Source organism: Mastacembelus armatus, chromosome 8 (assembly GCF_900324485.2).
Source record: "Mastacembelus armatus chromosome 8, fMasArm1.2, whole genome shotgun sequence".
Lineage (NCBI taxonomy): Eukaryota > Metazoa > Chordata > Actinopteri > Synbranchiformes > Mastacembelidae > Mastacembelus > Mastacembelus armatus.
The window spans coordinates 22,876,394-22,896,780 of NC_046640.1; the positions used below are offsets into that span (position 1 = coordinate 22,876,394).

Here is a 20,387-nt window from a genome sequence, read left to right on the forward strand (position 1 = left end):
GTCCACCTGCTCGTCAGCAGCTGCAGAACAGGGACAAAGTGGAAATTTAATACATATGTACAACACGTTAGTTGCTGTAGTTTGAATGGTAACCCTCCTACACCCCCACACAGGAAGTCACAGTCATAGGTTTGACTTTTGAGAAAATAAGAGCAGTTTGACATTTGTGTGACATGCTGAGTTGGAAGTGTGAACGGTTTCCTAGTACCTTTGGAGTTTCAGTAGGGTCTGAGCTAAGCTAGTTTCCTTCTGCTTTCAGTCTTTGTGCTGTGGGAATGTGGACTGTTCAGATTTTTGATGACCAGCGTTTTCTGTTAGAAGGCCGCTACAGCTGAAGATAAATCAGGCAGAAATCGGTTTAAATGTGAGGAATGGATGAATCAGTGAATTGTCTTTTTAACTTCGGTCGATTCAGTCAGACCCAAAGTGACAGACTTCATGTTCCCTAAAACTTAGATTGAAGTGTTGCACTGAACTTGAAAATTGAAGCGAGGCAAAGAATGTTTTGTAATGTGAAGCCTTAGAGCTGTGATGTGCTCCGTCAGTGTTTTTACCTGTTCCAGGGTTCACACGTTTTTCTGTTTCTGTGATGAAAAGTTACTAACATGACATCAATCACAAGTGTGCATAGATTTTTTCCTCCATCCAAAGCGTCAAACAAACACTAAACAATAACGATTATAGCTGGGAAAGGTTTCTGAAAGCTTTGGCCTATCTAACGTGAGACGTTGTGCTTGGTATAGTAACCCTAAAGTCAGTGTGACATGTCAGTGTTCAGGATTTTCAAACTGCAGTTGTACAGCTGTGTTGAGTAAAAAACAAATCGACGTGAACACAGGCTGATAAAACAGGGAGCTAATCAGGCGTGAAGACGTGCAGTGTCCCCTGCTGCCTCCTTGGTCCAATAAACAGTGAAAACACAAAAGTTTTATCAAGTTTAATGAGCAAACAATAATAATTGGAGACAGTTGTACCTGGTAGGAATTTACCTTTGTACTAACCCTCCCTAAGTTCAGTCAAAAATGCAGCAAACATTTCTGACCTTCAACATCGATTTACAGTCGGAGGATCATGAGTGTCCCTGAAGCTGAATCCAAACAGAGACTGGGCTGCAGTGTCAGGGAGCATGAGGTGGAAATCAGTGTTAGCACACAGCTGTGTCTGCAGCGAGCAGGATGTCAGTGCCGGCTCATGTAAGCCCCCACTGGTCAAATCAAGGTGATTAAAGCTGCTGAGGTCAGTTCGTAAGAAGAGGTTTGGTTCCACCTCCTGCCCGTCACCTCGACAGATGCAGCAATGTCTGAGGCAGAATCGCTGAAAAGGAAGAAACAAGTTTTTGTTTTTAGGGAGTGTAACAGATCTTTGTTTGCTGTGCAGCGCTGCAGGTGAAGTCAGGTGTGGTTTTGGTTTGAGGTGTTTTCCTTCATGTTTCCTCCTCTGTGCGTGTGTGTGTGTGTGTGTGTGCGTGCACGTGTGTGTGTGTGTCAGACCGACAGCGCTGGGTGTGTTTGAAACTCAACTTCAGTGTCTTCAACAGTCGCCTCAATCGTTCACCTCCCTTTGTTTTCATATCGGCTCATTGTTCTTCATCGTCCGCCGGCCGGGGCTCATTGCCTCTGACCAGATGTTGATCTATTGTGTTTTTTCTCAGGAGTTTTTTTTCTTACGTTTCACTTTAATAAGCCAGGTTTTAATTTATTTCTGTGCCACAGCAGCACTTCCATCCAGTCCAAACAGAGACATTCCGGCTAAACAGAAAACAACTTGTTTTTGTGATTTTTTTTTTTTTTTTTTTTTTTTTTTTTTTTCATACAATATCCCATTTTTTTGTGGATCTATGTTGTTTTCTACATATTGAACATTACTTCCTGTGTTTGCTGCATTGTGCTGATTGCATTGATGAATTTGAATCTGTTTTCTATTGAAGCCCATTTTTGCCAGGAAAAGATAAAAAACATGAGAAGTTAGAATATAGTTACAGAACAGAAAGTCAGGATTTACTCTCATCATTGACGTTTTGTCCCATATTCTTGATTTGATTGATCGCAGTGAAGACCAAGATAGTAAACAAATCAAGATTGAGACAATTGGTCAATATCTTGGTTTTGTTTCGTATCTTGATTTAGTAAATTAAAACAGAAACATTATCCAGATCTTCATTTACCATAATCTTGATACCTGATAGCTTTTATATCATTTTTATATCATGATTTACTTTAACTTCTATTGGAGTCTTGATTTATTGTGTCAAGATCTTGACCTGCATGTCTTGGCTTCATTATCTCGAGTGATTGTTGTGATCTTGATGTATTTCAGAATCTTGATTCATAACATTCATAACATTCACACTCTATTGTAAGATGTTGATTTGGTATTTTGCAGTTCAAACTTAAAGTTATAATCCTGATCTGATCTCATGATTTCATGTTCAGCTCAAATTTCTAATTTAAAGTCAGGGTTTCGACTTCTTATTTCTTAAAATCTTGCTTTAGTGAATAATTCTGATTCAGAGTCAAAAGAATATTTTTATACACAGTGATTTCCTTTTCCAATTTGTAACTTTTCATCAGGTTTTTTTTTCTTTTCTTGGTTGAACTGGGCTTCTGTAGTTTCTCAGGGGCCTCACTTTCTGGTCAAGACATTAAAGATTTTGATGCGTCATGTTGAAGCAAGATGTCGATGCAAGCTGTTGATTTCATCACAAGAAACGCACAGATGTTTCATGTACGACACCCAGATGTTTGTGACAAGGTGAAAAAGCAGAAATGACCAGATTCATCTCAGTCCACTCAGCTGTGTCTTATTTTTCTTCGTGAACTGACAGCGGCACTGAAGTGGGTGCAGCAAACTTATTTATTGTTTGTTTGACAGCCAGCCATGTCATGGACTACAGACATTAAAACAAAATGCTGAATATTTCTGGACATATCTGTTTAGAGTCCAGTACTTTTTTTTTAACCAATTAGCTTGTTTTGTGACAGCTCTTTGGATAGCAGTTCTAGAAAACCCTGTAACTGTTGAACAAGGAGCAAAAATAGACGCTGCAGTTTTTATATTAGTTTGAGAGAATGAGCAGGAAAATGTTCACTGCTAACAGCGGCTGGCTAACTAGTGTTAGCATAAGTTGGAGGTAATTGAGATCATGATTAAGGTTGATGAGTTAAACATTTACTAAACCAAGTGAAAATTACTGAGCGTCAGTTTTGGTGGATTAATTATTTGCATGATTTTTGATGGAAAAACACCCAAACTAAATAATTTCAGTTTATCTAATGTAAACTGGATGTTTTAGTTTTGGACTGTTGTCTGAAGACAGTTTGTCGATGAAATGATAAATGAATAATTAAATCACTCTTGCAGTCCTAATTTTAAAAATCTGAATAACATACCAACAATGGAAGGATTAGCAAAGGGCCAGGGGCCCCAGGGCCCACGTTCTTCTCCTGTAAAACATCTGTTGAGTGATTTAGAAGCGACACACCAACATTGTTTGCAGCTGTTCTGTGTCTTTCAGTCTGGGAGGCTTGTTTCTAAACAAGCCTCCCAGACTAGGACGCTAGGGGCCCTTTACCTGGGGCCAGGGCCCATTGTCTCATAATCCATCCAAGGTAGCACTGCAGGGGAGCTAATAGGTCAATGCCAGGTCATCGACATGATGTGGAGCCGCTGTAGTTCATGAAATCAAGTGTTAACAGATAAATTTGACATCTCCTACGCCGCATTGTGCCATAAACTCACCAGATCGATGATTCACTATGTCTAAATGGGTCAGTTTTTGTATTTTATTTTTTGTATTCTGTTGTGATTAAATGTTTTACTGTAATGGGAGATGGTTCAAATGTCACCTAGAAACAAGTGAGAAGATCAAACCTGATTGGACGATATTCCCTGAATTCTGAGAGCTCTTATCCAATCAGACACCCTGACATATCTCCTTGTGTTTCTGAGTAAAAACTGAATCAATGTTTGAAAGATGCACTGGAACATCATCATCATCACCTTCATCCTCACCTTTTGCCAAATGTAGTTTTGTTGTGAAAAGGGGCATTTTATCATTTTCTGTATGTTTTGGGGCTTTTTTTTTTTTTTGTACTTTGTTCATGACTTTTCTGTTGTTGACGAAAAAAATGGGGAAGTTGGAACAAAAAGTAAAAAGAGACAAAAAGACCAACTCAAGGCAGCTACGTATGAGTGACTACTGTAAAATGAGTAACTAATAAAGAAGCAATGGGTTTGTTTTTACAGCTTGTGTGTTCATTTCTCTATTAAAGGTCTCAACATCTCAAGTTTGATAATAAATATGACTGTACACAGCAGAAATACCACAGTGTAGAAATCCTCTGTTCTAAGTAAAAGTCCTAAGTAAATGTTACTGCAGTACAAGTCCAAAAGTACATCCAAATGTACTTGAAGTATCCAAAGTAAAAGTACTCATTGTGCAGAATGGCCCATTTCACATGAAAGGATCTGATATTATTGGATTCTGATTATTGGTGATTATTGTGTTGATCACTTTAATGTTGGAGCTGACGTTAACTACCTTATATACTTCTAATTTGAAGTACTTTATATACTGTTGGGTAGCTGACGTTAACTACCTTATATACTTCTAATTTGAAGTACTTTATATACTGCTGGGTAGCTGATGTTAACTACCTTATATACTTCTAATTTGAAGTACTTTATATACTGCTGGGTAGCTGATGTTAACTACCTTATATACTTCTAATCTGAAGTACTTTAGATACTGCTGGGTAGCTGACGTTGACTACCTTATGTACTTCTAATTTGAAGTATTTTATGTACCGCCGGGTAGCTGACGTTGACTACCTCATGTATTTCTAATTTGAAGTACTTTATGTACCGCCGGGTAGCTGACGTTGACTACCTCATGTACTTCTAATTTGAAGTACTTTATGTACCGCCGGGTAGCTGACGTTGACTACCTCATGTACTTCTAATTTGAAGTACTTTATGTACCGCCGGGTAGCTGACGTTGACTACCTCATGTACTTCTAATTTGAAGTACTTTATGTACCGCCGGGTAGCTGACGTTGACTACCTCATGTACTTCTAATTTGAAGTACTTTCCATACCGCTGGGTAGCTTGGGAATTTCCAACTGGAGATCAATAAAGTTTGATGATCTAAAGTAATACCTCAGCCATGATTAGGTAAGTAAGTAAATAATATGTCAACATACTTTTATTTTTAATTAAGTACATCGAGTCACTGAGATTACTGTGTACTTTTTTCTTTCTGAAAGGAGGGCGGGGTACTCCTGATTAAAGAATTTGACAAATACATATATTTTTCTACAGTGTCACAAACAAATAATCAGTGGTTTCATTTTTTTAAAAGATTATCAAATGTTTTTATGGAAAAAATATCGTGATGAAGCGTAACAGCAGCCTAAATGTAGTGAAGTAAAATATAACTGGACATTATAACTGAATTTCTCTCTGAAATGTCAAAGTATGGATAAACTATTGAAAGAAAACACGTGAAGTACACGCACCACCTGACGTCACACTGAAAAAGTCCGACAGCCCCTGAATGCAGCACGTCGCCGTCACTGTGCGTGATATCCCTCCGCGGGAGCGAAGCGCGCAGCCCTTTCCCTCCCGACAACACAGGATGTGAGCGGGTGAAGCTCCGAGACGCTGCTCCGCATCAGGCCCGTTACTATTTACCGCATCATCCTCGTGAAAACCGTTGAGCCAGCACCGGTGAACCTGCGCCTCCTTCCATACTGACTCAACGCGCCGTGTGGCCGGCACCGACCGAGCGACGTGGAAGAAATATAATCCCGCTGTGAGCGCTGCGCGGCAACCGAAAGTGTCCGAGCGAAGAGAGCCGGGGACGGAATGGAGCTCATCACTATCCTCGAAAAAACCGTCTCTCCAGGTGAAGACCAGCACCGCACACCTCACACAAGCTGCCGGGGCTCCGAAGTTGTATTTCGGGTTGGTGGAGGATGTGTTGGCGGGACGGCGCGCTGCTCCGGTGACCCGGGGAAAGTTTGAGGGAGGGAAATGCCTCGCTAGTGGCTGTTAGCTCGCAGTGCTAACCCTGCTAACGCTACGGCCTCGATCACCTTCGGATCGCTGCTGACTTAGCGCTCTGTCCGGCGTCTAAACTCGGTTTGACGGCGTAAATAACTCGCCGGTCAGCTCTGCGGGTCTTTGAATGCCCTGCCATGTTGTAGTAATACGGGTGTAGCTCCAGGGAGGCTAACCTGGCAGCTGTGTGGAGCCCGTTGGTGACGACGACCCTGCCCATGCCTCATTAGCCGCTACGCTAGCGGATCATTCAAACTGTCGGCCGCTTCCTCGCATGTCTGTCCCGGCTAACCTAGCTCTGAAGCCCCGGGGATGGGAGAAAGATCTCCTCGCCTGAAACATCCGTTACATTTTTTGCTGTAAACGGAGTTGACCTTATATTTGCTGCTCGTCTCGGCAACTTTACATGTATCACTGTCACTCGCTAATGCTAGCATGCTAACCGAGTATCTCCTGTTCGCGGAGGCTAACGCGCACGTTGGAGCCTCGACGTGCAGCCAGCCCGGCTGCGATCTCCCCGGAATTAACGCCACGCATTAATTGAGAATAGCCGCAATAGGTAATCGCGGTTGCACGGAGGAACTTAGTGTGTTTAGCCCCAGATTGAGTCTCGGACCAGAGTCTTCGTACTGTAGTCGTGTGTTAGCCTGCATGCTAACCATATCTGTCAGCTAATTAGCTAACATTACACTGGATCACCCCCCCCCCCCACCCCTCCTCTTTCCGCAGATCGGAATGAACTGGAGGCAGCACAGAAGTTTCTGGAGCAGGCGGCCATAGAGAACCTGGTTAGTATACTGGTTTTATGGTGAGTTACTGGTGAGTTACTGGTCAGGGCGGAGGAGAAGCTAACGGGGCTACAGCTACAGACATGCAGCAGCGTGGATGGAGCAGAAAGGAGCTCAGGACAGCTGGAGCCCGCCCGGCTTCTCCTCCTCTGCTGCCTCCACCCCTCCTCCCCCGCCTTTGACAGACACAGACATACACGCACACACACGCACGCGCGCTCACAGGCCTAACAGGCATTTGAAGACTCAGTTCCCACAAACTGAGCGACATGAACTTCAGTTTATTTCCATTGCAGCGTCACCAGAGAGGTTAACACAATGCATTTCTGCCATTAATACAGAAACATGTAAAATGTCGTCTTTAAATCGATCAGTGTGGTAAACATTACTGATGTAAGTGCAGAACAACCTAAACAGGTAGTAGACTAGAAACCAGAGATTACATTACATTTTGAAGAGTGAGAGCACTCTGCCATTAGCAGCCGCTGGTGTGATAGTGTTCCGTGTTTGAACAGTGTCCAGAGGCCGAGGCTCGTCCTTCTCACTTCAACAGTAACAGCAGCTCTAACTTTAACATGGTGTGTGCTACTTAATCATAATTACACATAGGACACATTCTTCCTCCACGAGTTTCACCTGCAGTTGTTTCACTGATTTTGGAAGGTTACCATGGGTCCACCACGCTTGTTGTTTATAACAGCGTCTGAGTTGTCATCAGTCTTTTTTTTCTCTGCTGGTGGTCAGAGCAGGAAGAGATAAAACAGCGTGGGAATGAAAGAGTTTATTTAAAAAAAAAAATCATTTTACTGCAGAAGTTTATGAATCCAGGTATTTTACTAACTTGGAACCGGATCTAAAAGTGGCCCTGAAAAACAGATTTTGCAGCAATAGAGGTTTCTGTTCAGTTCAGTGAGACTCTCAGCTGCTGTGAAAATCCTTCAGCTTCTTGCACACGTTTTAATAATAAAGGCAGTGGGGTTTTTTTTCTTATTGTCAATGAATCCGGTTCAAATATTAAAACAGCACTGTGACACACAATCATTCTGATAAACCACTTTTCACTGTTGTCCCTAAACACAGCATGTTTCTTCATTATGATAAACCTGGACTTGGTAATTCACCTGTAAACACAGATGACATGGGTGACTTTCAGTCTGCAGAATAGGTCACAGAGCATGCTCTGTTTATTTTCTAAATAAAGTTGGCTACAAAATAGTTGGATTCTCCCTTGAGTCAAACAAAGGCAGCGGGAGAAAGAATTTTCTTAATTGTTAATCACTGGTCATTTCCCAGTGCTAATGTGCTGCTGTAGCAGGCTTTGCAGGGAGCAGTGTGAAAGTGCTCTGCTCATTGTGGGTGTGAAGAGCTTTTCTTACAGTCTGGGCTGCAGAGAACTAGACAAACTGACTTGGTTTCTGCTGTAAGAGTTGTGCAGAGTCATGGAGGAGACTTCTTGGGGCATGATGGGACTTTGACTGTGATGATGCAGCACTTCATACACTGTTACGGTTCTGCTGAGATGTTAACACAGTGCTTTGTGTGACTAAAGCAATGTAAGATGGAGGGCAAAGTAAATGTGTGTCAGATGCAGTCAGTCAACCAGGAGGAAAAATGAGCTGTGTTTTTGTTTTTGTTTTTAAGCTGTGTGCTGATAATGTTAGAATGTGTGTGATGGGATTTTATCTCATTATGTGAAATTGTCATCAAGTAGTTTAATTGGGAAATAAATGAATAGTGTTGGAAAAGATAATATATTTTCTATTATGGTCTGTATTAAAGCTGAGAAAAGAATAAACTCAAACTAATCTAGTTCATCTTTGATGTTATTGAAACATGCCTAGTACATTATTTACAAATGTGTACAAAGCTGCATTTGTAATGTCACCAGGTCTCCTTGTGTTGCCCACAGGATAACGTTTGAAACCAAATCAAATAGTTTGGTTTTAAACACAGTTGTAATTTAGGAGCCCAGCAGTTGCGTTTCTCTGTAAACTTAATGGATCTCCTCCCTTTGCGTCTCCCTCAGCCCACATTCCTGGTGGAGTTGTCCAAAGTGTTGGCGAACCCAGGGAACACTCAGGTGGCTCGAGTTGCTGCTGGACTGCAGGTGAAGAACTCGCTGACCTCCAAAGACCCTGATGTCAAGACACAGTACCAGCAGAGATGGCTGGCCATCGACGCCAATGCTCGCCGCGAGATCAAGAACTACGTAAGAAATGTGAAAACATGCACACTGGATTTGTGTGTCAAAGGTTTGTCATCTCGTCATGTCTGTCTCTGTCTCGCAGGTTTTACAGACTCTGGGCACGGAGACGTACCGGCCCAGCTCGGCGTCGCAGTGTGTCGCTGGGATTGCCTGTGCAGAGATTCCCGTCAACCAGTGGCCCGAGCTGATCCCTCAGCTGGTGGCTAATGTCACCGACCCCTCCAGCACCGAACACATGAAGGAGTCCACGCTGGAGGCCATTGGGTACATCTGCCAGGACATTGTGAGTTCCATAAACACTTAGACTGGAAATAGATGAAGGATTTTATTTTGAAATGCAGGAAGCTGCTGTTCTGCTGTGGGAGAAACAAAATTCTTGAAAAGCAGAGAAGAAAGGTGCATGAAATTACACAGAAAAATAAACTGATTCCTCATAATTTCCAGCAAAGTTTCCTGACAAGAACCCTGGAGTTTATGGGCTTGAAGGCCAGGTTTCAGAATGTGTGGCGCAGAACATATAGAACCATCACCATGTCTGCGTAGCTTATTGCAGTGGGTCCCTGTTTTTTAAAGCTGTGATATTTATGCCAGTGTGAGACGGTAACTGGTGTTTTCTTCAGGACCCAGAGCAGCTGCAGGAAAATGCCAACCAGATCCTGACGGCCATCATCCAGGGCATGAGGAAGGAGGAGCCCAGTAACAACGTGAAGCTGGCTGCTACTAATGCCTTGCTCAACTCCCTGGAGTTCACCAAAGCCAACTTTGACAAGGAGGTACATGGATAAACAAGCAGTGTCGCATCAGGCCCTGCTCAGCAGCCAGGGCTGCAGCACATTGGAGTTTCTGAAAGCTGTAGATTTGGGGGAAAAGTTTAAGGAACTCGAGGAAGAGCCTCAGCTAACTTTGATATAACTTTATATCACCTTCATGCAAAGTAAAGGTGGAGCCTCCCTGGAGCTACACACATATTAAAGTAAAATAAACCACATTAGATTAAAATTACTTTTCTTTGGCTTATTTTGCGGCTCATATCTGGGCTCAGGTTGTGCTAATTCAACTAGTTGCATCATTGGGGTTCCTAAGTAAACAGTACAAACACTTTTAAGTTGTGAAATATGACCTAAAGTCTAATTTAGATCATGTCCCATTTACTGTATGTGGTTTTAAATGTGTTAGACTGAAGCAGGTGAAGCTGCAGATCAAGTTGATCCAATAAATGAGGCCTCAAATGAAAACACATCCTTCCCCTGGGGGAAGAGCTTTGTCACTTTCTCCTTTTTCTTTGATATGTGAAATTAGGACTGTTTGAATTAGCTTGTGCAAATCTAAACAGCGGGTTCATGCGTTATTTGTTTTTGAAACCGATCCTAATAAGTCTTGTTTCTGATGTTCTGTTACAGACGGAGCGACACTTCATCATGCAGGTGGTTTGTGAAGCGACACAGTGTCCTGACACCAGAGTGAGTGGCATCAGTGCTTTTAACTTTTGGAGGAACAAGTGCTGGACCAGTGAAGCTGAACCTCTACAGGTTCACTGTTGTAACTGTGCTGTGTTTTCAGGTGCGTGTGGCGGCCTTACAGAACCTGGTGAAGATCATGTCTCTGTATTATCAGTACATGGAGACGTACATGGGACCTGCTCTGTTTGCGGTAAGACGGCGTGTTAACCTGTTTCCAATGTTTCTCTACTTTATGTCTTTGTCCAAACCTGTGTTCCATCTAAAAATCACAGCTGGATCAGAACCAATAGCAGCTGTGCTCAGTTTGGTAACCCATCAGTGAGAGCAGCTGTTTTCATTCGGATCAGTTACTTCATAAATAGCGGTTTCCCTTATTGTCTGATGAGAGAACTAGAGAAGAAACTAAAAACCATGTTTCCCAAAAATATCCATCTTGTTTTTAAACCTTGACGTGATAAACAGTAAATCAGGTGTAACAATTCTTTTTTCTTTTTTTAATTGACGTCCCTTTTCAAACTGGGCATTTCCAGCTGAGTGATGGTGTGTTAAGTGTCTTATTAGGTTTGTTGTTCTGAACGTGTCTGCGGTTGTTCCCCCATGTTGTATTTTGGCCTTAATGTTACAAACTGCGATCTTTGGCATCTTCACTCACAGAAAAGAACTTACACTCCGACATGTTTACATGCGACTGAGTGTGCGTGTGGCTGTGATGTCATTGCCTGCGCCGCTGCAATGGCTCGGTATCGGCAAGACGTGAGACTGATCGGCCGGTCACCGATCTGGGCCGGTCGTGCGAAAAATTGGCCATTTCCGATCACTGGCCGGTCAATCAGTCCATCTCTAGCTGAAATTTGAAGGATCTTGGTTCATTCCTTTGCCTCCTTTGTCAGCTGCATCCATCTGTCTGCTTTATCCACCTTTGTGTTTCTCCTTCCTTTCTGCTGGTGCTCATCCTCTCAGATCACTATTGAGGCAATGAAGAGCGACATAGATGAGGTGGCCTTGCAGGGTATCGAGTTCTGGTCCAACGTCTGTGACGAGGAGATGGACCTGGCCATCGAGGCCTCAGAGGTAAGGATGTAGGATTTTATTGCCTTCATATCATCCAAACAGGATCCTAATCAGCTGCTGTAAGACCTTCTTCTCTCACTGTCCTTCTTGTCCAATGGCAGGCCTCGGAGCAGGGACGGCCTCCAGAGCACACCAGTAAATTCTATGCCAAAGGAGCCTTGCAGTACCTGGTCCCCATCCTGACCCAGACCCTCACCAAACAGGTAGCACACCTGAAGAAGACTGTCATCCTGTTGGATGGTTTGCAGTTTCACCTGTGTCACTGTCCCTGCTGTCCATCCTCCTGCAGGATGAGAACGACGATGACGACGACTGGAACCCCTGCAAGGCGGCAGGAGTGTGTCTGATGCTGCTCGCCACCTGCTGCGAGGACGACGTGGTTCCTCATGTCCTGCCCTTCATCAAAGAACACATCAAACATCCTGACTGGCGTTACCGTGATGCCTCCGTCATGGCCTTCGGGTCCATCCTGGAGGGACCCGAACTCAACCAGCTCAAACCGCTCGTCATACAGGTCAGCTTCCAGCTAACAGGTCACTAACCAACCAGCTCTTCTTCTTTTCCTTTCGGCTGCTCCCTTCAGGGGTCGCCAAAGCGAATCATCCGCCTCAACACTAACCAACCAGCTCAAGCTGCTGAATATAGAGCTCTTTGTTTGTAAATCATTTGGTTCTGTGGAGAAAAACTGATTCTGGGTCAATCTTTCCCCTGCCCTCCACAGGCGATGCCAACCCTGATCGAGCTGATGAAGGACCCAAGCGTGGTGGTCAGGGACACCACGGCGTGGACAGTGGGGAGGATCTGTGAGCTGCTGCCCGAGGCCGCCATCAACGAGGTCTACCTGGCTCCCCTGCTGCAATGTCTGATCGAGGGTCTGGGGGCTGAGCCCAGGGTGGCCTCCAACGTGTGTTGGGTGAGACAAGTTTGAAGGTTGAGGTTGACCTGTTGGTCCAGAACAAGCTCATGAAGCCATCTGTCTTACAACTTAGTCAGAAATGGCGTTATTAGACACGGCATCTTTTCTTGTCCTTTCAGAAAGAAGCTGTTCAAAAGTAGAAAAGTTTGGACGAGCCTTCAGACTGAAACATGAGCAGCAACACATGAGTGACTGTTGTCTTCTCTGTCCTCCTGTCAGGCCTTCTCCTCTCTGGCTGAGGCAGCTTATGAGGCCACAGACGCTGCAGAGGACCAGGAGGAGCCCAGCACCTACTGCCTGTCCTCGTCCTTCGAAATCATTGTTCAGAAACTCCTCGAGACCACCGACAGGTAGAGACCGGGCTGATCGGGAAACAGGTGGCCGTTTACTGGTTCTGTCAGGGAACTGCTGCAGAGCTCAGATGTGTTCCTGCTCTGTGTTATCTTTCTGACTTTAGTTAGTAAGGTTGTAGCGCCGTCACCATATCTCTCACTTAGTGTCTGTGGTGACAGTTTCCTGTTGCAGGACTTCCTGTTTTCAGCTTAAAGTGAGGAACTTGAGAATGCAGCTGAGTGTTTCACTGAAAAATAAAAACCTGCTGACTCTTACACAGATAAAAATTGTTCAATGCAAAAATAAATCTGCAGTGAAAACCAAAATGTTTTTAACAGAACAGTCCAAAGATGGAAACGTTTTTTGCTTATACAAAAACCACAATGTTTCCTGTCCAGACCCGATGGACACCAGAACAACCTGCGCTCTGCTGCCTACGAGGCTCTTATGGAGATCGTCAAGAACAGCGCCAAGGACTGCTATCCTGCCGTCCAGAAAACTACGCTGGTCATCATGGAGAGGCTGCAGCAGGTCCTGCAGATGGAGGTCAGGCACCACACTTGTACACAAGGTGGACCTTCACTGTGTGTTTTCTTCAGTCTCCTGATTTAATTGTCAGAGTAACATTTGCTTTGCTCAGGATCATAAGATGAGGAGAACAGAAACATGTTTCCCTGAATCTAATGTAAAAATGACGAGGTCAGAAGGAAGCCAACAGTCTTTTTGTTTGTAGGGTCAGATTTTATTTTGAAGACATTTCCTGCTTAATGATGTAAGTTCTTGTGTCCGCAGTCTCACATCCAGAGCACGTCAGACAGAATGCAGTTCAACGACCTGCAGTCGCTGCTGTGTGCTACTCTGCAGGTGAGCCCACACACCTGAGTGTTGGCTGTGATAAGTGATTCCTGCTGTGTTCAGAATGTCAGAATGACTTTAGCAAGAGGAAATAAACCACTGAGCTGTGAGCAGCTCTAAGGACTCAGTATTTGCTGTTTGTACAGTTGGAGTCAGATTGACGTGAGTAAAACTTACAGTAGATGTGCTTACAGCTCGTTAGTGTGTTAGGAACCAGTTTATTTACTGGTTTGGATAAATCAGGGGCTTAAACTAAAGTTTCTTGCTCTTATTGTGACATGTAATAGCCAGAGTTTCAGAATAAGAGTGACTGAGGGATTCCTGTTTTCTTGCAGAATGTTCTTCGGAAAGTACAGCATCAGGACGCCTTGCAGATTTCGGATGTGGTGATGGCGTCTCTGCTGAGGATGTTTCAGAGCACCGCCGGCTCTGGAGGCGTTCAGGAGGACGCTCTGATGGCTGTGTCCACGCTTGTGGAAGGTACACACAGCACACATCTGCTTTTTCAAATGAGTACAGGCCAGTCTGCAGCAGATCCAGGAGAAGGACCTTCCCACCTTCACATAGGGGGCGCTGTTTGACTTTGGCCTGTCTCTGTGTTTCAGTTCTGGGTAGTGACTTTCAGAAATACATGGATGCCTTCAAGCCGTTCCTGGGCATTGGACTGAAGAACTATGCTGAGTATCAGGTAAGGATGTCCCAATGCTGGAGTTTCCAACTTGGATACAGCACCTTAAAGACACAGATATTTTCAGATGATCCTGTAAGATAAATACAGCAAGAACATAACGTGACAACAAGGTATGACTTCTGTTGGCACCGGTCAGCAGAATGACACTGTAGTAAACCATCACACATGATCTGCAGGAAACACGTGTCGCAGGGTGTTGGAGAAGCTTTGGTGTTGAGCTTTGAAGAAATTTGAGTGAAATCTGGTCAACAAAATAAAAAACTATAAAATGTCTGAGCTTCATGATGATGACGATGGTGTCTGTTGCTGCAGGTGTGTCTGGCGGCCGTGGGTCTGGTGTGTGACCTGTGCAGGGCTCTGATGTCCAACATTCTGCCTTACTGTGATGAGATCATGCAGCTGCTGCTGGAAAACCTTGGGGTGAGGAACAGGAGGAGGAAGTCCTCTTCATCATTTCCTGTTGGACTCACCTGCTCCTTTTTCCTGTCTCCTACTTTGTCTTCTTGCTCCTCTTGTTTTTATCTCATCTGTGCTTCACCACTCTACATTCATCCTGTGGGTCAGTGATGAGAAATCATGCACCACTCTGACTGTGATGTAAAACACACCACATGTATCTGAGACCTACACACTTCAGACTCAGGTTCAGGGGGACAGCAGACACTAATGCAGCTGCTGTAAATTCCATGCTCATAGCACTCGTGGAAGTGTCACCCTGTGTTGAACTCAGCAGCCATAAGTTCAGTCCATGGATGGAAAGTGCCTTCAGAGCCACTCAGTCTGTTGTCCTCCTGACAAACCCTGGTCCTGAGTCCATCACTCTGTTTATTCTTCTCACGATCCCCCTGCCTTCCAGTCGAACATTAAATGTGCGCACTTGTGTGTCTCCAGAATGAGAATGTGCACCGGTCGGTGAAGCCTCAGATCCTATCTGCGTTTGGGGACATCGCTCTGGCCATTGGAGGAGAGTTTAAGAAATACCTGGACATCGTCCTGGACACGCTGCAGCAGGCCTCTCAGGCTCAGGTGGACAAAGTGAGTTCACTTCAGTTCAAATCCAACTTTATTATCAGAGCAGAGCGATGTAGACGTGAATTTGCGTAACACTGAACGTGACACTGAAATGTTTGGTCTGAAACTGATTTGAACTGGATTCTATTCAGATGCAGGTTCAGTTTTTTGCCAAATAAAAGTTTAGAACAGCCCTGTGATGTCTGTCACATCCCTAAAAACCAAATCCAGTTCAAAAGTAGGAGTGTGATCTGAATTAAGAGCAGTCCCCTTTGCACTGGGCTAGAAAGTAGTTCCTGGTTTCAGTGTTTCCTGTTTTTCAGACGGACTATGACATGGTGGACTACCTGAACGAGCTGAGGGAGGGCTGCCTGGAGGCCTACACCGGGATTATCCAGGGCCTGAAGGGGGACCAGGAGAACGTCCACCGTAAGACACACATGCAGCATGCAGGTCACATGACCTCAGCACACAGTTCACATGCCCATACACCCTGTCAAGCGACATCGGTTCCTCTTCCTGCCTGCAGCAAATCAGGATGATTTTACGATGTCGCAGAGAAATTCGGGTCTTTTTCACCCAGGAGGCTTCAGGCTGCAGCCGACCATAATCACGGCTTCCTGGTTTTGCGGGACCCAACAAAAACAAACATTTAAACAAACTCAGCTGAGCAGGTTTGAACCTGTTCTCAGTTTTTCCCTTGTTTCTCCTCTGTGCTTTGTCCTGCAGCTGATGTGATGTTGGTGCAGCCCCGTGTGGAATTCATCCTGTCCTTCATCTACCACATAGCGGAGGATGAGGATCACTCAGACGGCGTGGTGGCCAACGCCGCCGGCCTCATCGGGTGAGACACTCACTTTATCCTTTGCCTAATGATTTCCAGTTTCTGTCTAAACACTTAGTGTTATGATCTTTTTTTCCAGCTTGTCATGATCCACTTTTGATTTGCTGATTTGATTTGTGAGACATTAAAATCTTTCTAGTTCTTAATTTACTGACGTCCGTGTTTGAGGCTCCTGTTTTCCTCAGACTCTTCCTATGAAAAGGTTGGTTGGTTTGTTGTTGACGTCTTTGTTGTGTGTTGGCAGCGACCTGTGCACAGCGTTTGGTAAAGACGTGATGAAGCTGGTGGAGGTTCGTCCGCTCATCAACGACCTGCTGACGGAGGGTCGACGCTCCAAAACCACCAAGACCAAGACTCTGGCCACCTGGGCCACCAAGGAGCTCCGCAAGCTGAAGAGCCAGGCCTGGTCAGACACATACACACACACATACACACACACAGATTGGTCCTGGTCAGTTTATTAGGAACCCCTGTGCTGGACTGGGTCACTCTAATCCAACAGTCCTGCATTAAATCCTTGTCCATGTTAATTTGCTGCTGTTGGACTGGACTGTGCTTAGACCCTGGGCTTTGACTTGAGCAGGTTTACATCAGCGTGGGAGGTAAAGTCCCTTTAATGGATGAGCCCGGTCATTTTCTTTATTCCTCGTATTCATGTTCTTGGTCAGTTTCTGTTACTCCGGGGTTAAAGCGGCTCGCATGAACTGACAGGAGCCAAATTGTTGGAAATACTAAAGAAAATGAGTGGGCTGATCCTTTCACACACAGGGTCCAAAGTCCAGCGACGCACTGATCAACATGAAGTCCCATGGAACATGTTTAGGGTCAGGTGTGTTCGGTCAGTGAGGAGACATGCACCACTCTGACAGTGATGTACAACACAACCACAGCTTCTGAGACCAGCACACGTCAGCTCCGTCAGTCTGTCAAATCCCCTATCAGAGGGGTTGGTTCGGTGCTGGGGCAGGACCCACGTCAGATCCTGAGTCTTGTTCAAGAGTGAAATGTGTTTTGGTGTGAGTTTCTCATGGTTCTGACGCCGTTTCTTCTTCTTCTCCTGTCAGATTGTTGCTGCTGGGAGTGAGCGAGCTGTGAGGACAAACTGCCACTGGATTTGACTTTTCTCCGGTCGAAGCAGAGTCAGGATGAGTGTCTGTGTGAGAGAGAGAGAGAAATGTGTGAGCGAGCGAGAGATGACATCACACCACCCTCAGATCCAGCCGCCGATGACCCCCCCCCACCCAACACCCAAACTTTCTCTCCTTCTGGATGGCCTGTGGACTGGACTGACTACCCCCACCACCCACTTTAAATACAAACATGAACTCTGAGCCCCCACCCACCCTCCTCTTCCCACAGTCCACCTCTCTCGCTGTAGCCGGGCTCTCCTATGACATCACGATGACGTCACGAACCGCCACTCCCCCGCCGCCAGAGGGGGGGCAAATGGATAAAAACATGACGAGAAAATAAGACTTTAGTGGAATCAGATGAAAACCCGGGTGGACTTTGTGGACTTCTGTGGAAAACTTTAGATTTTGTTGCTCTTATATTTTTTTTCTTCTTCTTCCGAGCACTAAAACAGCGGAGGAGATGTGACAAACGTCTCCACCTGTTCCGTCTGCAGCGTTCCTATCCAACAGCAGCACTAAATTCCTTCAAAGTAAAAGTCGAGAAAGAAATCCTCCGAGGAGCGAGTGCCAAATGGAAAGTAAAACGACCTCTGAACTGAGCGTCTCAGTTTTTATTTCCCCGCTGCACTTGGTTTGGGAAGGGGTCACTCACCATTTTTGCTTGTTTAAAAAAGAATTGAAGACGTTTGTATAAGGTTATATTTTTCCATTGCTATGATGAAAATAAAGTTAAAAACAATAAAATGATCTGAAACATTCCCCACGCAGTTCTGGTGATTTCGGTCGTTTTGTCGTGTGTTGGACTCCTGGACTGACGAAACCTTCTGGACTCTGCTGTTTGGAAACTGAACTTTGGCCTGGAGTTGGGTTTGTTACTCGACGCCACAAAGAACCATGATTTTTTTTTTTTTAAACTTGCTTCCTGGCTTGTTTGGTAGCAGCAGCTCGGCGGCCGCTCCTCGCTGACGGACGAGTTCGTTGGGACGCTGTTTGTTCTCAAGTTTGGTGTGAAGCTTAGATGCTGCAGAAACTGCAAGTACGCTTGGTGCCGCCTGCCCCCCTCCACTCCTCCACGTTTGGATCACTTCACTTTCAGGTGGTGAAAAGCACCAAACTAGACAGAACACCTGAAATACCCTTGAAGTTTTTCTGTTGGAGTCGAAAGTGAAATGTTTCCAGCTCTGGGGGGCTCTTATTTTGGAGAGGTGTGGCAGCTGCAGGTGGAACGTACTTCCTGTGTTGATAAACCTGACAACTCAATTACTGAATTGTGAATCATTTAAGGCCGATCTGCTTTTTATTTCATATTCAACTTTAGTGAACTAATAAAGTCTATATTGTACTGAACCATCTGCTGCTGCTTCTTCTGCCGACAGCGAAAAGTGTCTGGTTTCCAGATGTTTCCAGCTGTTATCTGGGGAAGGGAACCCTGTAAAGACTGACAGTGAAACAATGTGGTGGTTGGTCTCCAGTGGGGACTGTGGTGCTGGACACAAATCTTGTCTCCTGGCTCTGTTTAATAAAAACTAAACATGTTCAGCTTTGAAATGTGAACTGAAACAGCTGATTGCACAGGGCTGTTAAGATGGAAAACTGATAAAAACCTTTGTCTTAACATTTCAGGAGGGGGATTTCCTGATCTCCCACACCCCCCTCCAGAATGAGCCCTAGGTCCATGCTCCTTTGGTTTCCACTCGGGGACCAGGAACACATTTGTTTATTGGTCTGTAACCCCAACACCACGTGTGTTTTATTTTAGTTTCAGATTAGTTCTGCAAGTGAAAGGCTGGTGTGGATACTATGTTAGTACAAACATCAACACCCAGTGTTTGAGGAACTCACTCAGGCTGCATTGTGGGAAGGATGAGACTTGGGACTTTCAGAATAAAATGCACGATAGTCCTATTGATAATCACTGACGGGAAGAGCAGGGTTATTTTGCGTCATAAGTGCAGTGTTTCCCTGCACAGGTGTTACTCAAAGTTTGGTTCTAACAGTAAAATACCACAAACTGAGTCTGCATTTCTCATATTCACTCACCTGTATTTATGTCACGTGACACCTGAGCACCTTCCATGGTTTGACAAAGACCAGGTGTGTATTCCAGAAAGCAGCTTCAACAAACTGAACCAAACCAACTCAGAGCTGAATGACTGACTCCATCATCAGTGGAGCTCAGGTACAAGGATTCACCATGGCAACGGGGAAAAAGGTCCAGTTCTTCACTGAGGTGGGATCTTGTTACCCAGAAGAGTCAGTCACAGTCCTTGGGTTTAACACTGACCACACTTTCTTTAACAGGAGGCTACAGATGGAAAAGTGGTGGATGGACTGAAGTTTCTGCTCATTTAGCTGCTATGGGCCAAACTATACAGGTAAGGCAAAACTGTGTCGGCTCATGATTCTAACCTCATTTGATTAATAATCATCTGACACCTTAAAGAAATTAAACATTTTATTCCAAACACAAAACACCCACACATCATTACAGTCCTCCACATTATATTTTGTTTTGAATCTCAATTTTTCAACATGCAGAAAATAAAATCAGCTTTAAAAGTTGATTAAGATGCTGCTGTTCTAATAGGCCTGTCCACACTGTGCCAGTGTGATAAAGGACTGTGCAGGTTGGATTCTGGCCTGAGGATAAATCCAGGCTGTACCTGTGAGGAGAGATCTCTGTCCTTGCACTGACTGACTGATCGTTAATCAATCATGTCAGTAAAAATCAATTATTGGCTACTGTCTAATCAGGATCTTTATCTGCTTCTCCCAGGACAAACGTGTGAAAATGAGTGGGCCCTGATCAGCACCGCCATAGGAACCCTAGGAAGGAGGACATGAAGCGGCCTGAAGGTTTCTGCAGACTGACAGGAGGAGACAGAAACCTGCCTGTGAGTTTCAGTGGTCCCTGTTTCTGGTCCAGACAACCGAGTTTCCCTCAGCTCAGGGTTAAACTCTGCCCAGAGGAAAGGGAGTGGATCTTGTGTTAAAAATATTTTACGTCCTGCAGGTCAA

At 44.7% G+C, this 20,387-nt stretch overlaps 1 protein-coding gene and 1 non-coding gene across 2 annotated transcripts; both read left to right on the forward strand.

Annotated features, from left to right (window-relative positions):
- Nucleotides 1-5,593: 5,593 nt before the first annotated feature.
- Nucleotides 5,594-18,128, forward strand: kpnb1 (karyopherin (importin) beta 1). The gene is made up of 22 exons (XM_026324818.2): nucleotides 5,594-5,906; nucleotides 6,791-6,849; nucleotides 8,876-9,058; nucleotides 9,138-9,338; nucleotides 9,676-9,828; nucleotides 10,456-10,515; nucleotides 10,616-10,705; nucleotides 11,476-11,586; nucleotides 11,688-11,789; nucleotides 11,876-12,100; nucleotides 12,308-12,499; nucleotides 12,722-12,852; nucleotides 13,234-13,381; nucleotides 13,628-13,699; nucleotides 14,026-14,170; nucleotides 14,296-14,378; nucleotides 14,694-14,801; nucleotides 15,273-15,416; nucleotides 15,716-15,821; nucleotides 16,122-16,236; nucleotides 16,481-16,642; nucleotides 17,301-18,128. Coding segments are annotated over exons 1-22 (2,631 nt in total). The 5' UTR covers nucleotides 5,594-5,866; the 3' UTR covers nucleotides 17,302-18,128.
- LOC113141727 (small nucleolar RNA SNORA79) lies at nucleotides 15,894-16,036 on the forward strand. The gene has a single exon (XR_003296803.1). It is a non-coding gene; the product is annotated as a small nucleolar RNA SNORA79 (small nucleolar RNA).
- Nucleotides 18,129-20,387: the final 2,259 nt, after the last annotated feature.

Excerpts from the sequence above, each read along its gene's own strand:
- kpnb1 (XM_026324818.2), top strand. The coding sequence starts at position 5,867 with ATGGAGCTCATCACTATCCTCGAAAAAACCGTCTCTCCAG. Across the intron at positions 9,339-9,675 it reads GGTACATCTGCCAGGACATT|GACCCAGAGCAGCTGCAGGA; the intron begins GTGAGTTCCATA and ends TGTTTTCTTCAG. Across the intron at positions 11,790-11,875 it reads CCCAGACCCTCACCAAACAG|GATGAGAACGACGATGACGA; the intron begins GTAGCACACCTG and ends ATCCTCCTGCAG.